Source organism: Protopterus annectens, chromosome 3.part1 (genome assembly GCF_019279795.1).
Source record: "Protopterus annectens isolate FY-2018-M chromosome 3.part1, PAN1.0, whole genome shotgun sequence".
Classification (NCBI taxonomy): domain Eukaryota; kingdom Metazoa; phylum Chordata; order Ceratodontiformes; family Protopteridae; genus Protopterus; species Protopterus annectens.
The window spans coordinates 1,562,412,175-1,562,436,642 of NC_056732.1; the positions used below are offsets into that span (position 1 = coordinate 1,562,412,175).

Here is a 24,468-nt window from a genome sequence, read left to right on the forward strand (position 1 = left end):
CACTACTCTTTCTTTTTTATATTTATCTGAGAGGTGAAAATGTTGACATGTAAAGACATTACAGAAAGCATCATTGCATTAAAAAGTTATTCCCACCTTTTACATATAACACATTTTTGTTAAATGTCTAGTTCCAGCTTCTGTGTTACAGGCATACACTGTTTGACAAGTACAGTTGTTTCTTGTCATATCCATTTGAGCCTATGTCACACCTTACAACACTTTTTGTTTTATTGAAAGCCCTCAAACAAAAAAACAAACACCCCCCGATATCCTATAAATCCTTAATACTAATGCACAAAACTATGTACATCTTCAAAAACTGAAGTTCTACCCTCCTAATAGGAACAAAAGTCCCAAACTGACAGCCACACTCACAAACTTGAGTTAACCTAAATGAAAGGTTAAACATGCTAAGACGCATGGTGCAGCTTGTGCTTCTACTAAGTGCTAATTGGGTTTGGCTTTTCTTTATAGCTCTCCCAGCTGGAAAGCCCCTGAATGCTTTCAGAGAACATTATATCCTAGCCAATTTTTCTTCTCAGTTTTTACCCTTCAGTCAGTCACTCTCCACTAGCCTATAGCCAGTTTCTCTTTATTAGATTGTCTCCATGGAGACATGAGAACCAGACAGCCAGTTTCTCTTTATCAGATTGTTTCCATGAAAATATTAAGACCAGCTGCAGAATTGCTACTAAGCATACATGTTTTTGCTAGAAAAAAGCCTAGTAATATTCATTATTCCTTTTCATTTATTTGCTTACTCTTAAAATGTGTTACTAAATCAATCTAAAGTCCTTAATTCAGTCATTTCGTCATGCAAGAATGAGAAAAAACACATTGTTTTTTCTTTTGTCATGCTCTTTTAACCAGGCTTTTTTTAATTACATTGCCTACATTTCTTAAAACTGAAAAAGAAGAAAGAGAAAAGGGAGAAAGAAAAGAAAAACAAAACAGCAGCATTTGTTTACAATCCCCATTACACTTAAAAATAACTGAGAAAACTCTACTTTATAGCATGCAATGAAAACCATACACCACATAAATAGTGTTAATAAAAAATATTACTTACAGTTAACTTTCTCCCTCTTCCTCCCTTACCCAAAGCATTTTTTGAACATTAATGACAGGAAGTAGGACATAAGCTTTAGAGTCCCCGGAAGTCCAACCAATTTGGAAAAAAAATCCAATATTTCCAGATTTTCTTGTTCTGTCATATTTCACACATATAATTATTGCATTGTAATCCCACATTAAGTTACTGGTTTTATTACTGTTAATCTCCATCTCTCAAATCCTGTCAGTGCTTAATTTCCAACATATTCTCAACTCTTCTCCTCAACTCTCGTGCTCCCTTCCTTCACTCCATTTTCCGTTGAAACACGGGAATAAGTTTCACAGGTACAGTCTCTCTGTGGTCTTTATTACCAGAAAAACAAAAAGCAGAATCTCTTTGTTTCACAGTTCACTTTTTGTTGGACAAACGTTTGTATTTCCTCCTTACCATGTACTTCATCAAAAAATGATGTTGTCCCTCCAGAAAAGACTACTTTGAAGACAGTTGGGTACAGCAGTTTGAATCTAACACTTGCGTCTCAACATTCCCTGAATAGTGGAATACATTTGCTTCTCTTCTGCCTGGTGTACAATGAGTAATCATTCTCCTCTAACACTTAGCTGTCTCCCACTTTTGGTACTTTGTCCTTGTGCCACAATTTTGTCAAAATCAACTCCTTCTTCTGGTAGGATTGCATCCTTCTCATAGCAAGGTTTGGAACATACACACAATGTGCCCTTTCAACGAACAACTCCTGCTGTGGAATACCAGTCCAGTTACTTATTTGCACTTTCATAAAATTAATGTAGTCTATTCCTTCCAGCTTCTTTGGTATAGATGAAAATCTCAGGTTTTCCCTATGAGCTCTGTCCTCTAACTCTACTATTTATTGAAACATTTCTTCCCGAGTAGTCTTGCATTCAGCCATCCTTTTCTTCATTTTGACCTCTGATTTTTAAAGCTTTATCACCTCATCTGAATATTTGTTTAAAGCTTCTTCCATTTTCCAGCCTTTTGTTGTTTGTGTTGATATACTCCATCAGTGTTTCATTTATTTTAACCAGGTCTGTGTGCTGTTGTCTTATATATTCCTGTAAGTTACTGGAATTCATGTCTGGAGGTTGCATTGCTTTTTGCTGAACAGCTGCAGAACTTTCCCCAGTCAGTGTTTCTTCCTCACTTTTTGTAGCTGATTTTTTTTTCCAGGTCCTCTGTATTTCTTTTTTTCCTGGTATCCAGGCAGTACACTTACTAGTCAGTTACTGAAATGTATCCATAAACATAAGTCTATTGTCCTTCTCTACTGAGTTTCTTTTTTCACAATGGGAGAGCTAGAATTAAGCTGTTAGTGTGCAGCCATCTTGGAAGTTCTAGTCCCTTTAGTCTTAATCACGGGTCAGGCACATGTTTATCAACCAGAGGAGAAGTTGTGGATAGCAATTAATAAAGAGCTGAAGATTTTGACTGGGAGGGAAAGATGGCAAGAGTCAAGTGGGATAAGTTAATTCTTCTTGTACAACAAGACCGGATTGGGATTGCCAGATTAATTTCAGAGATACACAGTTAAGGATCCTATACATGGCACAAGCAGAAACCTATACTTCAAAGTGGAACACAATGATGATGAAATGGGGGTGGGGGGGCTCAAGAAACAACGACACACTGGGAGTTTGGAGATATGTGGTATGTGTTTTGTACTACAAACCAGAGAGAAATTATCATGAACAGTGCTTTTATTTAATTATACATATAGTTAATTATCTGCTATACTGAGACAGGCCTGTAGGAAACAGGACCTGCATCAATTTATAGCAAGGTATTATGAGATATCACTGAATGTCACATTATCTCACTACAGTTGGGTAACTAAAATATTAGCATGTATCCTAGTCATAGCTTCCTGGTTACCTAACGTGCCAGTGGATTCTCACTGGCATATCAATCAGATGCTGTTAATGAATTATGTCACTGTCAGTTTATACTGCTGATAATTTAGTGGAAGGAATGAAACTGAAAACACAGTTAACAAAAATTACTTTTATATCCTAACCTATTTTTTCAACTTCAGTGTATTACATCTCAAAGTAATAATCTGCTAGTGTCTACCTTTTTAAATGCAAAGTATTTGTACATCTAGAATGACTTTTTTCAGATTTTGTGAACTATGTTTAGTTGACTTTTTCAGTCTATAGGACACCTTGCTCTGCAGCTGTGAAACTTTGTCTGAATTAACCGTAATAACTAAATACCTGTACAATGAAAGTACATCTCAACAATGATGTTCATAATTCTGAATGAGCAAGAAATGTATTCACTGGCAAATTCTACCACAAGCATAGGTCATGGCTGCCTGAACAGTCAATCCAACCCATCAACAGATACAAAAAATATAATAAAACAATAAACTTAAATCTGTGAAACTCATGTTGTACTCCGCTTCCCAGCAGATTATAGCAGCAGCATGTACTGCATATAGATGTTCAGTTCAGACCCTGTACGACAGGCTGAAGAAATGTGCATGGTAAGCATGACAGTAAATATGTGATTTTTCTTCAGTTAACAAACAGGTGTGGGGCAAAAATGAACAACACTTCAATATTTCTAACTTGATTATTCTTGTGAGAAGAGTGCTATAAAAATAAAAAGCACAACTAATTCATTTTTCTATTTTTGAATACATGGTGATATTATTAATGTAGTCCAGCTAAAGCTTTTGCTTATGGAAAAATATCAACCATGTTTATGATGTACAATTGTTTTTCGTGCACTAACATTCCAATTACTGCACTGGAGTTAATGAATGAAATTATCTACGTGGCTCAGAATGATAATGCAGTATTTCTACCTTCCTTATGACACTTTAAAATAAAACACAACATGATGAACATATAGCCTTCCTGTCCATCAGTTATACAGTTGGCATAGGACCATGTTGTTTTCTATTAAGCATTACAAAAATTACAAAACTGAAATAACATAGATATGTTAGTAATAGCAATAATGCATTGATGGGGGTTAAATAAATGACTGCATGCATTTACAGGACGTTATTATGAGGTACCGCTGAATGTCACATTATCCCACTGAGGTTGGGTAACTAGAATATTAGCATATGTATTAGTCATACCTTCTTGGATACCAAACATGTGCCAGTGGATTCTACTGACAGGCATATAAATCAACTGTTGTTTAAATATCACTGTCAGGTCACAGTGCTGATCATATAGAGGAAGCAATTAAACTGCAAACGTAAGCAAAGGTTATATGTAGTTTTGTAGCTTAGACCTTGCAGTTTCAGGAACACTATGTGGTTTTTAGCAGGCAGAAAAATGCATTGCTAATGATATTTAAGGCAGGTAGCGTTGGGACTGAAAAGCCACTATAACCATTATGCATGCCTTGTGTAATTTCTTAGCACCTTCAACTGTGCATTTTAATGATCAAAGTAATGTAATTTATTTGAAAGGTAGAACTGTACTTAAGCACACAATCAAAATTCCCTTTCATAAGCCATAACAATAAAACATTATATAACTAAGCTGAATGGCCAATCAGTTATGAGGCAAGGGATTTCAGTATGAGTTACAGAGTTATTTCATGATACATATTATTCAGAATTCTCTGCGATACCTGGACAGGCTTGGATGAAGCAGGACCTGCTGTCAAAGATTGCACTTTGACATTTGCCCCCTGGAAGTGCTTTCCTCAATACCTCCTTCTGCCGGAACCTTCTGCCTATGCCGCAGGTCTTAGTGCAGCTACTCCAGGCACTCCACGATGATAAGATGCAGTCACCTGTAACCACAGATGCATATGACAGACACATCATATTCACATTTATGTACATTCTGTCCTAATAAGTTTATATTAATAGAGCATAATTTGTTTTGAGAGAAAGCCAATTAAATATTTGGCTGTTTTTTTGTTTTTACATAACCAGTATAAATGCAATATGAAATAATTTTTAAAGTTGTTTTTTTTGTTTTTGCAGGAGTTTTGCTTATCTGTCTGTCTGTGTATCTATCCATCCATATAGCTAACTAACTTGCTATCTGACCAGGTTATCCTTGCAGGTTGAGGCACATTCTCAGATTAAACCCAGGAATAAAAGTTCCTGTAACAGAATAAGTCATCAGTTCAGCAGCTTACATGATTAATTAATAAACAACCAAATTTTACAAGAATTGTAAATGCATGATCAAGATACTTGATGAGGAGAAGAAAGAAAAAAATATACATTAGCTATAGTTTCATAGTTTCATAGTTTATTACTAGGCTATCTGCCCTGGGGCATTTGTAAGCCTAGCCATAGTGATGTGGCTTTCGCCACCCCATGAAATGGTACAAAAATGCACAGAATAGATTTAGAATACTGTGCCTCTGTCTAGTAGTGACACAATGAAGGTCCCCTTATATAATAGAATTAGTTTACTGTGCCCCTGTCTAGTAGTGACACAGATGTGACCCCTGTGGTAAACCTACGATCTCCCATCCACTCATCAAGATTTCTCTTGAAGAGAGTCAGTGAGGGGCTCTGCCTAATATGAACTGGGATCTTGTTCCATAGCATGGGAAGCCTCTGGGTTATGAATCTATCCCTCCAGCATGTCCTATTCATACTTGTGCCGAGGTTTAAGTCTTTAGCTCTCGTGGTCCTGATGGATTTGGATTTTTTGAGGTGGAGCATGTCCATCAGTTCCTGATTGGACATGGCCTTGTATGTCAGGCAGAGATCACCTCTGAGCAGGCGGTATGCTACTGAATAGAGCTGGAGTTTCTTTAGTCTGGCAGAATAAGACATATGTTGGAGACCCTTGATCCTCTTGGTGAGGTACTTTTGTGGTCTCTCCAGCTGTTGCAAATGCTGGGTGAGGTACATACCAAATGGGGCATTGTATTCAATCATGGGTCTGATGAGGGAGGAGTATAGGGGTACAATGACATCCTTGGATCTGGATGTGAATCCCTTCATGATAAGGTGTGCAAGGTAGAATGTTTTTCTAACCACTTTGGCAACGTGGGTGTCAAATGAGAGGTCACTGTCGACTTGGGTCCCTAGGTCTCTGATTACTTTTTCTGTACTCAGTGGGTTGCTGTCTATGTGATAATTTGTGGGTACTTTGTTTTTCCCAAAGGGGATGACTATACATTTTTGGCATTTAGTTTAAGGCCATGACTCCGGCACCAGTTGTCCGTTTCTGTGAGGCCTTTTTGTAGGAAGTATGTGTCCGCTGGTGTATCGACTATGGCGCCTAGTTTGCAGTCATCTGCGAACTTTGTCAGCCACAACCCTCCCATGTTTGCTTTAACATCTGAGAAATAAATGCCGAACAAGAGGGGTCCCAGGACAGATCCCTGTGGGACACCACTTGTGACTGGCTTTGAGTCTGACATTGCTCCAGTGATTTTAACTTTATGGGTTCTGTCTTTTAGCCAGTTTGCAACCCATCTAGTGACATAAGGGTTTACGTTTAAGCTGTTGAGCTTATCTATGATGCCTGAGTGGGGTATTGTGTCGAAGGCCTTAGCCAAGTCCAGGTAGGCTGTATGGACTGCTTTGCCCTCATCAATGGCTCTAGTGACTGTTTTGAAAAAGTCAACCAGGTTCAAAAGGCAGGATCTGCCCTTTACAAAGCCGAACTGGGTGGGATCAAGTGTCTGTAGGTCCCCTATGTCTCTGTTTATGAGTTCCATAATGATTCTTTCCATAGCTTTGCAGACCAGGCTGGTTAAGCTTGTGGGGCGGAAGTTCCCAGGGTCTGTAGAGGTACCCCCTTTGTGAAGTGGGACCACTGTTGCTGTACGCCAGTGTTCAGGTACATATCCTGTAGTAAGGCTAAGGTTAAATAGCATTTTTATGTGCGGGTTTAGCTCCTCTTGGAGTTCACGTAGCACGCAACCCGGGATACCGTCAGGTCCCATTGATGCTGTGTTTTTAGCTTTGTTGAGGGCGGTTCTCACTTGGACATCTGAGATGACAGGGAGATTACATTCAGCTGGGATAAGTATTTCTTCTTTTGGGGGTGAGGAGGGGAGAAATTTGCACTGAACCTGTCAGCCAGAATGTTGGCAATGTCTGTGGGTTCAGTGTATTTTTGTTGTTGTGAACTAACTCTGAGCATATCTGAGGGTTTCACCAGGTTTCTAACATAGCTGAAGAAGGCTTTGTGGTTATCTTTAGTGTCCTTAGCGATTTTTCTCTCAAAGTTGGCCTTGGATGTTTTTATGAGAGAACGTAGTTTTCTGCTAGTGTTGATCAGAGGTGTCTTCCCTTTATGGGATTTTGCTCTGTCGTGCAGTAGCTTCCTTCTTTTGTTATACAATTTGTTAATGGCTGAGGTCCACCAGACAGGACGCTTGCCTTTGGTGGAGAGGGACATGGATTTATTTGGGATTGCATGATCCATGCATTCTTGGAGATGTCCGTAGAAAGCATTTGTGAAGGATTCGGCATTGTGGGATGTGGTATCCACTGGCCCAGTGGGCTTAAAGGATACCATCTCAGTCTTAAGAAGAGTGAAGTCTGCTTTTGAGAAGTTTTTCACTGTGGTCTTTTGTGCTGGGGGTGGAGGTGGGCTATGTATATCCAGGGTGATTAGTTTGTGGTCAGATCTCACTAGTGAGGGGTATACCTCCGGTGTGGAGCATTTTGTCCCCATGTTTGTGATGATCAGGTCTAGTATATTATCTCCACTAGTGGGAGAGGTGACTAGTTGTTCCAGTGCATTTGAATTTATGAATTCCAGGAACCTTTGGGCTAGGGTGTTAGGGCTAGAATAATGTACCCAATCTATGTTTGGGTAGTTGAAGTCTCCCAGTATGATGGTATTTTGTGATATATTTATATCCTCCAATGTCTTCAGGAAGGCTGAGTGGGGTTCCTGAGATTGGGAGGGTGGTCTGTAACATGCTACCAGTTGTATAGCAGTTTTGCCTATGGTTAGTTGCACCTGTATGGTCTCTGATGCTTCACGTGTTGCTACTAACCTGGAGGTGTGGGTGTCCTTGATGAATATGGACACTCCCCCTCCCTTTGGGGTTCGGCCTGGGTTTTGGGGCCGAAAAGCATGATACGAGGTATAGCCTGGTAGCGCTGGGGTGCTCTCAGGAGCCTTGAACCAGGTTTCAGTTACTGCACAGACGTCGATGTTCTCCATACTGAGGAGTGCATCGAGTGCCTGCATCTTGAGATTTAGACTTCTGGCGTTGAGCAGCATTACCCTTAGTTTTTTTCCATTTTTGTTTTCTAAGGAGGTGGGTTTGTCTTTTGAGCCTTGCCTAAAAAGGCACTATGGGGTGGCAAGAGCCTTAGCCAATATCCGGAAGCCCAGTGGTGACAGGTGCAAGCCGTCCCTTGAAGCAGCGTGGCTTGTCCAACATGTCATCCCAGGCAGACAGACATTGGATCCCCTTAGAATGACACCAGTACTTAAGCCAATTATTAAAGCTGATCATCTTGTCTTTGTATTGTGGCATCATTCTTGGTGAGGGCAAGATGCTGCTCAGGGTCAGGGTCATACCAGCCTGGGCTACATAATCAGAGAGCTCCTCTATGTCTCTTTTCATGTAGTCCAGGGAGGTACGTCTCAGGTCATTCACGCCAGCATGGACAATGACGGAGTCATATTTGTACTTGCTTTGGAGTGACCTGAGTGCGTGTGTTATGTGGCGGATCCTAGCTCCCGATAGGCAGCTCACAGTCACCCTCTCCTTGTTCAGCCTGGTAAGCGGGACATCAGTGTGTCTGACTATAGAGTCACCTATTACTAGTGTATCAGGCATGGTGTTTTGCCTTAAGGGCTGTGATTGATTGACACACTGATTTATTGAAGTATGTGTTGCATGTGTTTTGTTTTGAGGTGGTGGATTTTTAGATGTCTGCTTTGGGAGCCTCTGTTGTTTTGGCAAGTTTTTTTATTAGAGCCTCCGAGTATGTCTTTGTGTTTTTATGTGTTTGGTTTGCAGTTGTGGTAGGTCTATGTGGGACTGGGTTTGTTGTGTGTGTGGTTACCATCTCCTCCTGTCTGGTCATGCCAGCCCTGAGTTGAGAGAGTTCAGCCTCCAGTTTGGCTATATAGTTGCATCTCTCACATGTATTTGTGTTTGTTGGGAGGAGGAGAGGGTTGTCTGTGTACATGAGACAATTGTAGCATTGTCTCAAGATACCCAGATTAACCAGCTGAACTGGAGAGGACGCCAGTAATCTATCACTCGACATGCTAGAACAGTATAAGGGAGTGCTGTGCCTTTAAGGGAAGTGGATATTCACAGGGGTGGTAGGTGGATGTAGTGCTTACTTAGTACGAGAGTGCTTACTTAGTAGAGAAGTTTTGAGAACAAGTGCTAGGCTTATAATATAGCGAGTAGTCTGATTATACTAAGAGTAGAGCTTCCTTAAGGGAAAATTTGAAGAGCAGATTTGGCGGAGCCAGAAGAAGTTTAACCTTGTTTAACCGGCGCTGCGCTATGCGCACAACCATGCAAAACCATGCAAACGCGGATTTTAAACAGGGAACTTCAAAAGAGCTAGAAATGGTCCAAAACAACCAATTACTACAGCTCTTGTGCTGAGGTCACTTCCTACAGGGACAGGTAGGCTGCTCAAGGCTCCCCACTCCCACTGGTGAGCAAAGAAACTTCCTTCTATCCAAGTAAGGTAATGGACAACACAGGAACTACACCACAGCCCAGAATATAGCAATGCCTGTAAACTGGTCTAAACTAGTCGAGGAGAGGCGGGAAAACAAGGATTATTTTTTTATTTTATTTGTTTTTAGATAGAAACACACAGAAAATGCAGAAACAGTAATAAATCAGTTACACAGGCTAGCACACTTTAGTGGGCAGCCTCAACAGTTAAATTAAACAAACAAACATTCAATCAAATTTGACTAAAAAGTAACTTTAAGTGCAGATTTTAAAATAATGCAGCAAACAGCTAAAAAAACAGTTTAAGCTTGTTTAGGGTAAAAGCTATTTCAAGTAAAAAAACAGCAAAGATACTTATATCCAGAAAGTAGTCGCTTTTCTGAGTTCTCTGTAGCTAGGACCACTCTGCAGGACCACGAGGAGCTTGTCTGAGTAGTATAGCCAGAAAAAAATGCCCAGAGGAGGATTTTAAACAGGGAACTTCAAAAGAGCTAGAAATGGTCCAAAACAACCAATTACTACAGCTCTTGTGCTGAGGTCACTTCCTACAGGGACAGGTAGGCTGCTCAAGGCTCCCCACTCCCACTGTTGAGCAAAGAAACTTCCTTCTATCCAAGTAAGGTAATGGACAACACAGGAACTACACCACAGCCCAGAATACAGCAATGCCTGTAAACTGGTCTAAACTAGTCGAGGAGAGGTGGGAAAACAAGGATTAGTCATACCTTCTTGGATACCAAACATGTGCCAGTGGATTCTACTGACAGGCATATAAATCAACTGTTGTTTAAATATCACTGTCAGTTCACAGTGCTGATTATATAGAGGAAGCAATTAAACTGCAAATGTAAGCAAAGGTTATATGTAGTCACTATGTGGTTTTTAGCAGGCAGAAAAATGCATTGCTAATGATATTTAAGGCAGGTAGCGTTGGGACTGCAATTGCCTATTATAGAAGTAATTACTGCATATGTTATTATTATTCAGTGTGTAATCACTTGACACAGAAACAGTAAAGTAACTCATGTCCAAAGCAATCTTTATAACCACATTTCTGCAGCTGATCAGATACTAGTAATTAGTAGATTTCAATCATTAAAATGAGCACTGCTTGTGCTATAAAAGGTGAAGCAAAAATGTTCAATGGCAGACTTGAATCAGTACAACTTTTTAGGGTGCTATAGTGCAGGGATAGTACAGGTAATGATGAATGGAGTTGCAAGGATAAAATGTTTATGTCAGTAGCCTGTGTAGAACATGTTTAGGTACTGTAAGATCCTTAACAACTCCCAGCCCTCTAACAATAGTAATGCCTATTCAGTTGCAGAAAGACACTGATTTATAGCCAAGACTGCAGTAGATGCAACATGCCCTGCACAGATATGCCAGGTTGTGTTGTTCTAATATTAACCAATTCACAGCCATGCACATTCATGGCAGTGATACATCTACTTAAAGGAGAACTTGCATGTTAATGAATCTGTTAAAATGAGCACCCTATCACCACCCCCCCAACAAACATAGCCATACACACACACACACACACACACACACACACACACACACACACACACACACACACACACACACACACGCACCCGCATAGCCTCTTGTACTACACACTGCACTGGACTTTTTACCTGGATCCACAGTATGGATAAAGTGAAGAACCTTTGCTTCACTATGCATGGATTCCCTCTCACTGAAATACAAAGGTGAATGGTAAACCACTGTATACAATTATCCTTTTTGTGCGATGCTCTGCATAGAAATTGCCTAATATGGATATCTTGGAATCACCACGCTGTGCAATTTACCCTCCAAATCAGTGCACCAGAATGCTAATAGACCTAATTAGCATAGGTCTCACCCACAGATACTGCATTTACATGTGGCACCAAACCTCTTGTGTTAAGTAAGGCAGACCTGTGATTGGGACAATAAATCTGGATAGCCTTGTTGAATTTGCAAAGCGATTTCTAAGGCTTTCGATACTATCTAAGTTGTCTATGAATTCCAACCAGAGTTTCAATATGCTTATCTCAATAAACATTTTATTCCATTATTCTTTTACACGGAAGTTACAGCTCTAGGAACAGCATCTTTTTATTAACAGACAAGAAAAAAAAAACATTGCTAATGGCATATAAAGGAGGTAAGTGAGGGACTGCAGAAGCCAAATTACCATTAGTCATGCCCTCTGTAATTTCTTACCACCTTCAACTGTACAATTTAATAAGCAAATAATGGTATGACGCACTTGAAATGCACCATGACACACATATGACATCCCCTGTCTGGGCCAGTAATCAAGGAGCCTGAATCCTCAACACTGACACTGGAGAGATGTTCACTTGGAACAAAAATAGATAACACACTATTTCCAGATGTAATTCTCTGCATCAATCACAATTTCCCTTAAGAGCACGTAAGGGATGCACTCAGTTCGGGGTATGACTTTTACTCTCTCTACAGCTCCCCATTAAGACTCCCCACTGGCACAGCTGTAGAGCTGAGTCCTCAGCCGAGTGTCAATGCCAAGTACTGCACCACCCTCTCTGTGAAACCAGTACTGTGTGTCCCTGTTCCAAGCAAATGAGACACACATTTGATTTGCACACACGCTCACGCACGTGCGCGTGCACACACACACACACATGTGCACACACACAAACACACACACACACACACACACACACACACACACACACACACACACACACACACACACACACACACACACACACACACATCTGGGGATGGCTTGCACAGTTTTACTAGCTATGCCATCTTCTGCCCAGACTAGAAGGTAGTTACTACCACCAGGCATCCCAAAGCTGGCTACTCTAAGGCTCTCACAAGGGTACCCAATTATACTAAGTAAAATTAATACAAATACAAATGGTAGCATTTTGACCAATGTGTTAAGGCTTTCGGGAATGGCCACAGTATCACCAAATAAATATAAGTAATCTCAAAGGTAAACATATTCCCTAAAGGACCAGCTACAATGAAAATGTTAAATATATTTAATAATAAGTAATAAAAGAACATGAAAATACTAAATATCTATTTACAATAAACACCAGAGGTTGGATCACAGGAATTATTAAAATAACACAGATGAATAGAGTCACACAGATACAGAAAAACAGTACTTAACTAATATCACTATATTTTCCCGACTGATTTAAATAATTATTATTACCTGGTTACTTACTAGAGCAAGGCAAGATGAAGTAGGTGAGGGGTCCTTTCTTGTCAAGTTCCAAAAACAGACTGCTCTGAGACTTCAGTTTCATCTAGTATTAAAACATCATTTTTTGTCCTGGATTACAGAATGACATCATGCACATCTGGTCATCGGACTTCTTGTTCCCATACTACTCCCATTCCTAGCAAATGAACCAGAATCTTGCACATATACACATATATACAATATATATACAATAATACACACACACGCACACACACACACACACACACACACACACACACACACACACACACACACACACACACACACACACACACACACACACACACAGCTTTGGTATGATCTGTTGCAGCTTCTGGAAGTCCTAAATCCATTTCAACACTTCCACCCCTCTAGGGTAGCAATTAGTTCCCTGCTAGAGACAATACAGCTGAATTTTAGTCCTTGTTTTCCCAGACATTTTGTCTCTGGCTGCAATTTGAACTGTTAAGATACAATCTTTATGGCCTATCAGGTAATTTAATTTCCAACTATTTTTCAAAGTTAGCTGGATTAAGATTAACCTTCCATCTTACAGTATCCGGTATTACAATATATTAATTCAACAGTTATAATAAAGTCTGACATGCAAGTGTATTTCTCTTCCTGTCCAGCAGGACACACTGTTGGTACATTTTTAATACAAGCAGTTTTACAAATACATTTTTCAACACAAGCATCTGTACAAATCAGTTTAATATACAAATGACATATAATTATTAAGAAAACTCCAGCTAGCTAGCTGGCATATGCTTCTCATCCACTGCCCCACTTATCCTGGCATAGCTGGCAATTTATTTATTTAACATTTATTGACCAGGAAAGTCCGACTAGGACAGAGCCTATTTTCAGTGGAGGCCTGGGGAGTAATGCTCCAGATGCATTTCTTTGGAATGTTGGAGGAAACCGGAGTACCTGGAGGAAACCCATGCAAATGTAGGGAGGAGATGCAGACACCGCACAGAAGGCACCCAGCTGAGAATTGAACTGGAGAATCTCTTGCTGTGAGATGATAACATTAACCACTGCACCACCCAATACCTCACATTGTCACATCTCTCCCCCTTTGAAGACTCAAGCTAGTTTGTCATGTAACCCTTGAGAAACATAGCTTGAGAGGAATGAGCCTGTCTGGGAATGCATTAACCCATACCCTGTCTTTTGAACATGTCTGCATTGGCATTGCTGAACCAACTACAATGCTGTATTGTCATGTCATACGCCAGCAGCCCTAGGCTCCATCTTAGTAACTTGGCATTCGGCTGGCTGGCTTGATGTAGCTACAGATCCTCCTCATACTCCTCCTGCCTCCTATTGCAAATACTCAACATCAGGGCCTCCCTATCATGGTACGGCTTCACCATGTTAACATGGTAAAATCCATGCCCCTACCTCCTGCCTAGCAGTTCTACAATATAGTTAGCATCACTGACCTTCCTTACCACTTTGAAGGGTCCTTCCCAAGCTGCCTGCAGTGTCTGAAGGGAATGAGAACCATAACCTGCTATCCCACAGCATGTTCTTGGGCTCGAGCATTCCTGTCATACCAGACCTTTTTTGCTGTTGGGTGTCTGCCAGGTTCTCCTGGGCCAAGCCCAAGAGCTACCTAAGCCTTGTCCTGATGTTTAGTACATATGCAACAACAGACTCCATGTAGGATTAACACTCACCCTCCCATTCATCTCAAATCAAATCTAAAGGCTCCCTCACCCTACACCTATACACCAACTCAAAGGTTGAAATACCTGTGGATTCCTGGAGTACCTCTCTGTGTGCAAACAGCAGATGGGGCAAATATTTTTCTCACTCTCTCTTAAACTGGTTTGCAAATGCCCCTAGCATGGTCTTTAGTGTAGAGTTTAACCTCTCCTCAAGACCATTAGTCTGGGGGTGGTTAGGGTAACTTTTAGGTGCTTCACCCCACATCACTCCCACAGACAAGCCAGTAGGTCTGACATGAAATTGGCACCTTTGTCAGTCAGTATTTCTCTTGGGAAACCTACCCTGCTGAAAATCTCTAAGAAAGCATTTGCCACCTTCTCTGCCTCGATGAAGGACAGAGCCACCTCAGGGTATCTATTAGCATAAGATACTACCACTAGGATATACTTCTTCCCTATGGAACATGGGGTACTCAGAGGCCCCACAATATCCATAGCTGCCCTCTAAAATGGCTCCTCAATCACAGGCAAAGGCATCAAAGGAGCTTTGATCTTGTCTCCTGCCTTGCCTATTTTTGGCACTGCTCACAGGTCCTGCAGTACCCTGTTACATCCTTTGCAGTCCCAGGCCGATAAAAGTTCTGCATAATACATCTGTTGGTATGCCTTACGTCCATATGACCAGCTCATCTCATCCCCTACAAGGGAAGATAACATTCTGGACTTGGTTCTCACCAACGTGGGTGACCGCTGTACCACTCCCATAGTATGTTCTTCCCTGGTGACATCAGATCATCAGACTGTCTCATTTGAAGTTTCTATCCTACCCAACCCCCCAGCCATATTCAAGCTAAAAAACTTCTCAAAAGCTGATTATAACCTAGGGGAGGGTGTCTGTAGCTTCTCACCACAGCCCCCCTCAGAGGATGCAAACAACAATGCTGAACAGTATGCCAATGCAGTACAGAAGCACCTGTACAACTACATGGACTCAGCCATACCCAACAGAACTAAAACCTGCTCCTCAAGGAAACACAAACCTGTTTGGTGGACATCCTGTATCAACAGGCTTTACAACAAAAAGAAGAAACTGTTGTCCAAGGGTAAAAGGAAACAAATTCCAAATTGGAAAATGTCTCTCCGTAGCCTCAACAAGCAAATTAGATCACTAGTGAAAACCTCCACGGCCAATTAGGAATCAAAACTAGCCTCCATAACAAAGAGAAACCATAAAGTCTTTAGTTATGTCAGGAACCTCCATAGCATAGCCCAGGTTTGTTCCAAATTAGTACTTAACAGTATCACTTACACTGATCCTGTGGACTTAGCTAAAATGCTAGCAGATAGATTCAGCACAAACTTCAACCCCTGTCCCCCTCAAAGGCCCTTTTGACATCCCAATACTTGTCACACACCTCACGTCTCCATAGATCAAGTATTACAGGCCCTATCCAAGGCAAAGAACACATCTTCCATGGGACCTGATAGTATACCAGGATGTATTCTGCACCATCTCCAGCAAGAACTGGCTTTGTCACTGAGCACCCTGTTCAATCACAACCTAAGTACTGGCTTCATTCCAGCAGAGTGGAGAATTACCCCTGTCATCCCCTTGCACAAAGGTGGTGCCACTACTGACCCTGGAAACTACTGCCCCATTAGCTTGACAAGTCTGATCTGTAAAGTCATGGAGCATATTATTATGGATCTCATAAACAAGGGCATAGGCAATAACCAAGAACTTGACCCCACCCGGTTCGGATTCGTTAAGGGCAGATCATGCCTGTCAAACTTGGTTGACTTCTTTGAGACTGTCAACAAGGCCCTGTATGAGGGAAAATCAATAAATACAGCTTACCTTGACTTGGCCAAGGCCTTTGACACAATCTCCCACTCAGGCATCACTGAAAAGCTAACACAACTTGGAGTAAATCCCTATCTCATCAGATGGGCAGCCAACTGGCTCACCGACAGGACTCTCAAAGTCAGAATAGCCACTTCCACCTCCGATAGCAGACCTATCATTAGTGGAGTTTCCCAAGGATCTGTCCTGGGACCCCTACTGTTTGTCATCTATTTCACTGAGGTTCAGGCAAAGAAAGTCCTGTGGATAACCAAGTCTGCAGACGACTGTAAGTTGGGTCCTGTCATTGACTCCCAAAATGATGTTAACATACTGCAAGAGGGTCTCACAACAACTAATAACTGGTGCCAAAGCCATAGCCTCAAGTTAAATGCAAAAATATGTATCATACCATTCAGCAAAAACATGACCCCTACTGATTACCACATCAACGGCAACCCCCTAAGCACACAAACTGTGGTGAGAGACCTGGGCACTCAGGTTGATAACAACTTCACATTTGACCATCATGTAGCGGCAGTGGTTAGAAAAGATTTTACTTGGTTCATCTCATAAGTAAAGGGATTGCGTCCAGAAAAAAGGAGGTTATTACCTCCCTATACTTCTCCCTCATTAGACCAATAACTGAGTATAATGCCCCATTTGGGATGTACCACTCCACACATCTGCACCAACTGGAAAGGCCACTGAAATACCTCAAAAAGAGAATCCATGGCCTCCAACATCTGTCCTATGCAGGCAGGCTCAAATCACTATCACTCTCATCGGTATCATACAGATGCTCAGGGGTGATCTGTGCCTCGCCTACAAGGCAATCTTGGATCCTACCCTACTACAGATGCTCCATATCCATAAGTCTAACTCCCCATGCACTACCCACTCAAAAGGCCTGAATCTAATATGTGGCATCAACAAAATCTGCTGGAGACACAGCTTTGTCTCCCAGAGGCTGCCCCATCTCTGGAATAGACTTCCCATACATGTCAAACAGAGCACCTCACTGACCCTCTTCAAGCTCAACCTTGATGAGTGGATAGGAAACCACAAATTTGTCCAAGGGCGTTCCACCTGTTTTCCTCATTGACAAGGGCAACAGGTGCTCAGTGAAGTTTCTTTTTGGGGATAAACTCTTAGCTAGGCTTGTAAGGGCCCCAGGGCCATTAGCCTAGTAACCTCCTATGAAAATGAATGTCATGGGCTATGGTGAGAAGTGACAGATGGTAGGCTCTAGGCACTATCAACTGGTGTATTACCTCACCCTCTTGCCATCCTTCAGTGGTCCACTCTCTATACAGTAACCCTTTGTTTCAGTATACAGACAACCCTTTTCCTTGAGAATCAGCTGCCTCCCTAGCTACCTCCCTTAAGCCTCTTAGTGTATGGTCCGATAGCTGAGCCTGCCTCAACTCTATCTTTGTGATTTTTCCCAGCTCTCCTTTCACAAGAAGTCTGGTATCCTCTGACAGTGGTGCCTCACTGTCAGCCTGGCTACTACCACTCACCTCTGCCCTTGAAGTTACTCTGTCCAAGGGAACATCAGTACCTATGAGCAACTGTGGCTCACCTTCAGGCTCACTGCTACTGGGTAGCTCCCTCCCTGAAATAGCTACCTCACCAGCTCTGACTTCAGATGTGGGGTCTGTCTAGGCCTCCTCCAGCTACCAGACCGACGTACTTGTCTCCTAGCCTGACTGCATGTAATTGCATGCACACAAGGTATTGCATTATCAAAATAATTTCCTATCAAAACATCTAAATCATTCCCTATCAAGACATCTTCAGAGATATCCTCAAACACACCTACTTGCTTGCTTCCTTTTCTGTTCTCCAGTTAAGGCGAACCCTGGACAAACGCATTCTGAATGGGGTCCCTCCTAAAGCTCTGACTGGAGTGGACTGTCCGAGTAAGTACTGGTCCTCTTTAACGACTGCAGGCTTCAAAATGGTTATGTCAGAGGCTGTGGCTTTCTTAGCAATGGTCTGTTTTCCATCCACTAAGATCGGATATAATCTCTGGTGATAGTTTGGTACCCCTGTTGTCTCCAGACAACTTACCACTGGCATTCTGTTACTCCTACTTGCTGGCTCCCCCTCAGCTTTTGTTCCCCACCTTGCCTGCATGGACATCTGTATGATACATGGCCCCAATGGTTACATTTAAAACATCTATCCCTTGATTCTAGCTGTGTACCTGAACTAGTGGCTTCTCCTGTTATTGTTGGACTTTGTTAGGGTGGTTTAGGCTGCCCACTATAGGTTCCCCTTATATCCATGTGCAGCATTGGGTATCCCCTTCTTGTGCAGTGATGCCCTGTTTGCTAAGTAGATATACTTCTTTTTTCCTCAGCTCATCTGCAGAGTTACACTCCCGGTCTGCCAACCAGATTCACATGTTCTCAGGCAAAATGCTAAGGGCTTGTACCATGACAAAAAGGTCTGCCAGCCCTTCAAAAGTGGTGACTTGACATCCATTCACCCACCTATTTATTATTTATTTATTTATTTACAGTTTGTTTGCCAGGATGGTCCATTTGGCCACAAGGAGCCTGTTTTTAATGGAGTCCTGGGGAGAAAAGCCCCAGAAAAATACAAATTATACAAATCATAAAATTACAAACTTAAAAAAATTATAATATGATAGAAAATGGAAGATAATAATAGTTGCAGTAAATTAACAAACATTACAAACACATTATAATATGAAAGTCAGAAAAAATGCAAGATAATAACAGTTGTAGTAAATTGACATTTGAGGGAGCAAATTAGTACAATGTATGAAAAATCATTTACAAACAAATTAAGATCTTAGCAAATGTGCTAATTCTTAGAGTTTATTAATAGGAATTATTAGGCTAAAGGAGGCTATTAGCAGATGTATTATCTAAAGAGAGAAGTATAGTTAAGGAAGTTATGTAAGATGGGAGCAAGAGCATTACCATTGTGAGGTTAGGTGTGAGTGAAGTAAAGTTTTGAAGACAGAGAGACTGTTAGTGGTACAGATAAGGGGTGGGAGAGAATTCCAGTGGCGTGCTAGACAGAAGGATAAAAGATGTTTGCCTGGAGGGCGGGCAGGTTTATGTAGTTCTATTAGATTTTGGAAGTTGGATCGTAGGCATCTGTTAGGTAGATGCATCTGGAAGGTAGAGGCAAGGGAGGGACAAAGAGAAGGAATGAAAATACATTTGTGTGCTTGGATAAGTTGAATATAGGTAAGATAATTGGGTAACTCAAGCCAGTTCAGTTGGTGCAGGGAAATGCAGTGATGGATATTGGATGGCCTGTTGCAAATTTTGAAATTTTATAGTAACAGGAGGAGAGTTTTGACTTGAGAGAGGATAACCTATGAAACCTATGAAAAACTCAGCAATATAATCACACACACGTTCATCTGCCTTGCGTCTATGCTCACAAAACCTTTTTCTGTAAGCTTCAGGTGTTAGCTTAAAACATTCTAGTTTTACTCTGTCATAGTTCAATCAATCAATATCAGACAATTTAGAACCAGCAGTTACAGCTTTATCATGGAGTAAGAGTGTCAGGAACCGTACCCAGAGCCCTCGGTTAAAATTATACTGTTTACATACTCTTTCAAATATAACTATCAAAATTATCATCCTACGTAAACTGTGGAAGAAATTTACTGACCTTCATTGCTTCTGCGGTTCAGCTATTCCCTTCCCCATTACCTTTATGACTCTGGCAAAGAGTTAGCATCTCCCTTTCATTTTGACGCAGCTTCTCATTTTCTTCAGCCTCCAAATGCTGCACTCTCTGCTGATTATAATTCCAAACAGCTGGCCTTCAGTTCAAGTCTCTTTAACTCCAGACGGGTTTTAAGTCCTCTGAGGAAAAGGTGAACTGTCCTGTTTCTAAGGGCTGCAGATTCCCATCACCAGACTGGTTATCCTCCTGGCTGCTGGTCTGAGCTGTGACTAAGGCTGAAATCATTTCCTTTTTAGTCAGGTTGGCAAGCAGCAATCTTTTGGCTTTACACACCTTGGACAACTTGTTCTTTGTCAGGTTGCCATAATCCTCTGCTGACATCTTTACCTGCTTTCCCTGACTAAACTAACAAAAAATAAATAAATAAAACTGTTGTGAAATGAAACTCTATATGCTTACCTTGTGGCTGCTGAGGGTACACACACACCAACAGTGACAACTGCCTACAGGTGACAGAAGTTCAATTACTATCCACACCACTGATCACCAATATGTGATGTAACCTCTCTGGGCCAGTAATCAAGGAGCCTGAATCCTCACAACTGGCACTAGAGAGGGACATTCACTTGGAACAAAAATAGATGCATGCAGTATTTCCAGATGTAGCTCTATGCATCAAGCATGATTTCCCTTAAGAGCACACATGGGACACACTCATTCCAAGGTTTTGTTTTCTCTCTCTCTCTTCAGGTCCCCAGTAAGAATCCCCACTGGTACAGCTGTAGAGCTGAGTCCTCAGCAGAGTGTCCAAGCCAAGTACTCCTCCACCCTCTCTATGAAACCAGTGCTCTGTGTCCCCATTCCAAGCAGCTGACAGACACACTCTTTGAGATTTGAGTTACACGCACACACACACACACACACACACACACACACACACACACACACACACACACACACCTGGGAAAGACTGGCACAAATTTACTAGCTATGCCCTCTTCTGCCCAGACTATAAGATAGTTACTGCCACCAGACACTCCAAAGCCAGCTACTCTAAGGCTCTTACAAGGGTGCCCAATTATACTGGGGGAATAGAAATGGTAGTATTTTGACCAATGTAGTAAGGTTTTCCGGAGTGGCCACAGAATCACCAAATAAATATAAGTAATCTCAAAGGTTAACATATTCTTTAAAGGACCAGTCACAATAAAAAGTTTAAATATATATTTAATAATAAGTAATAAAAGAACATGAAACTACTAAATATTTATTTATAATAAACACCAGAGTTTCAGTCATAGGAAATATTAAAATAACACAGATGAATAGATTCACACAGATACAGAAAAACAATATTTAACTAATCTCACTATATTCTCATCACTGATCTAAAGAATTAGTATTCCCTGGTTGCTTACTAGAGCAAGACAAAATGAAGTAGGCAAGGGTCCTTCTTTGTCAGGTTGCAAAAACAGACTGCTCTGAAACTTCAGTCTCACCTAGTATTAAAACAGAATTTTTTTGTCCTGGATTATAGAATGACATTATGCACATCTGGTTATCTGACTTTTGGTTCCCATACTACTCCCATTCCTAGCAACTGAACCAGAATCTTGCATATATGTGTCAACAATACACACACACATAGAGCTTTGCTAACATCTGTTGCAGCTTCTGGAAGTCATAAATCCATTTCAACACTTCCATCCTTCCAGGGTAGCAATTAGTTCCCTTCTAGAGACAATACAGCTGGATTCCTAGTCCTTATTTTCCGTGACATTTTGTCTCTGGCTTCAGTCAGAACTGTCAGATACAATCTTTATGGCCTACCAGGTAATTTACTTTGCAACTATTTTTCAAAGTTAGCTGGACTGAGATTAACCTCTTCTCTTCCAGTATCATCTGTTTTAATATATTAATTTCAATAGTTATAATACAGTCTGACAGACAACTGGATTTCTTTATCTGTCCAGCAGAACACACTGTTGGTACATTTTTAATACAAGCAGTTTTACAAATACATTTTTCAACACAAGCATCTGTACAAATCAGTTTGATATACAAATGACATATAATTATTTACAACTCTCTAGCTAGCTATGCTGACATATGCTACAGATCCAGTGCTCCACTTCTCCTGACATAGCTGGCAATACCTCACATCGTCACATCACACATATGCAATGGTTGAGAGACATAACTCTCAACCTTTTGGAACACGAAATCTGGACAAAGCAATAAAAAATGGGCCAAAGACACAAAATAGGGACAATTTTTAAATATTTCTTTTAAAAACTTGGCAAGTTGATAGAATAACAGGTTTTGCATTAGCATGAATTTTCTGAAGGGTATGAAGTCTGAAACCAAATGTCTATCACTATTTTCTAACTTCAGTCTTCAACGATCTGCCACTAATTTGCCAGAAAACCATAATTTTATGAAAAATGGACCAAAAATATGTAACAAAAATCTGGACATTCTGCGAAAATCTGTACAGTTGAGAGGTATGTTGAGAGATGTGTCTCCCAGTTTTTTTTAAAACAAGAAACATCTTTATTAAATTATCACTTATGATATAGGCAATCACACATTTATATAAATGAAAATAAACCTTATGGACATCACTTATAATCTGTGAAGTCACTGTCAGTGAAATGGTACATAACTCATTCAAATCTAGCCTTCTTATAAACCTCATTCCCCCTCCAAAACCTTATTCTTCATGTATTGTTCACATAATTTCCATTTTTTCCATGCAATGTGCTCCTATCCTTTTCTAAAAATCCCATTCCAGTTGTTTTATCTCAGTGACTATATTCAGTACTTCTTATAGGTTCATAGGAGGTTATTAGGCTAGTGGCCCTAGAGACTTTATAAGCCTAGCCATGTTAATCCTGGGTTGCCCCAATAGTCCTTGGTTAGATGGATGTACTTTACAGATCAGCACTGACTATCCCTGTCCATGAGGTACACGGGTGCCACCCCTGTGGTGAATTTGCGGTCACCCATACATTTCTCTGGGTTGGACTTGAAAAGGTTCATTGAGGAGCTCAGCTTCACATGAATTGGAAGTTTATTCCAGAGCAGAAGCAAACTCTGGGAGACATACCTGTCTCTCCAGCACGGCATGTTCAGGTAATGTCACTGGCAAGGTTATGATCCAAGTGGCTCTAGTGCCATTTGATTTGCGGATGTGCAGCATTTCCATCAGGCCAGGGTTAGAGACTGCCATGTAGGCCAGGCACAAGTCGCCTCTCAATAGCATATATGATACAGAGTACAGTGACAGGGCTTTTAGTCTGTCCTTGTAAGTCATGGTTTGGAGGGCCTATGTCTTCTTAGTGTGAAACCTCTGTGGTCTCTCCAGTTGCTGCAGATGTCTGGTGAGATACATGCAGAAGGGAGCATAGTACTCTATTAATGGTCTGAATGGGTTGAGTAAAATGGGGTTATAACATTTTTAGACCTGGATGCAATGCCTTTACTTATGAGATGCACAATGTAGAAGACTTTCCTTACCACTGTGGAAACCTGGTGGTCAAAGTTCAGATTGCTGTTGACCTATGTTCCCAGATCTTGCAACACTGGGTTTGAAGTTAGACGGGTGTTGCCCATATTGTAATTAGTGGGGAATTCCCCTTTGCCAAATGAGATAATGGTGCCCTTTTTTGCATTTAAGTTTAGACAGTGCGCCTAGTTTGCAATCATCAGTGAAATTAGTATGCTAAATGCTGTCTACATTAGTCTGGACTTCCGACAAATAGATTCTAAATAGTAAAGGGCCCAGTTCAGATCCTTGCAGTACGTCACTGATGACAGGTCTACTGGTAGTGGTAATGTCACCAACTTTGATAGTATATGTTCTGTTGGTGAGCCAATTAGCTACCCATCTAGTGATGTAAGGGTTAACACTTAGCTGGGATAGTTTTTCAATCATACCTGAGTAAAGGATTGTATCAAAGGCTTTGGCTAGATCCAGATAGGTAGTATGCACTGCCTTATCTTCATCCAGGGCTTTGGTGACTTTCTTGAAGAAATCTATCAGGTTCACTAAGCACAATCTACACATAACAAAGCCAAATTGGGTTGGGTCGAGAGTTTGAAGGTTACCTAAGTCCTTTATGATAAGGTCCATGATGATCCTTTCCATGGCCTTGTAGATGAGGCTGGTTAGACTTATGGGTCTAGAGTTTCCATGGTCATTTGATCGCCGCCCCCTTTATGCAAGAGGGTTACTGTTGCTCCTCTCACTTCTGCTGGTACAAAGCCATTTCTCAGGCTATGTTTAAAGAGAATGGCAAGTGGGTCAGCTAGTTCC

The 24,468-nt window shown here is 41.1% G+C and overlaps 1 protein-coding gene across 1 annotated transcript in view; it reads right to left on the reverse strand.

The window, feature by feature from the left end:
- The window catches only part of LOC122797804 (SCO-spondin-like), a 4,708,783-nt gene that overhangs the window by 2,325,346 nt on the left and 2,358,969 nt on the right, over nucleotides 1-24,468 (reverse strand). The window contains exon 55 of the mRNA XM_044066325.1: nucleotides 4,688-4,852. Coding sequence (XP_043922260.1) covers nucleotides 4,688-4,852 — 165 coding nt within the window. The remainder of the gene's footprint in view (nucleotides 1-4,687; nucleotides 4,853-24,468) is intronic.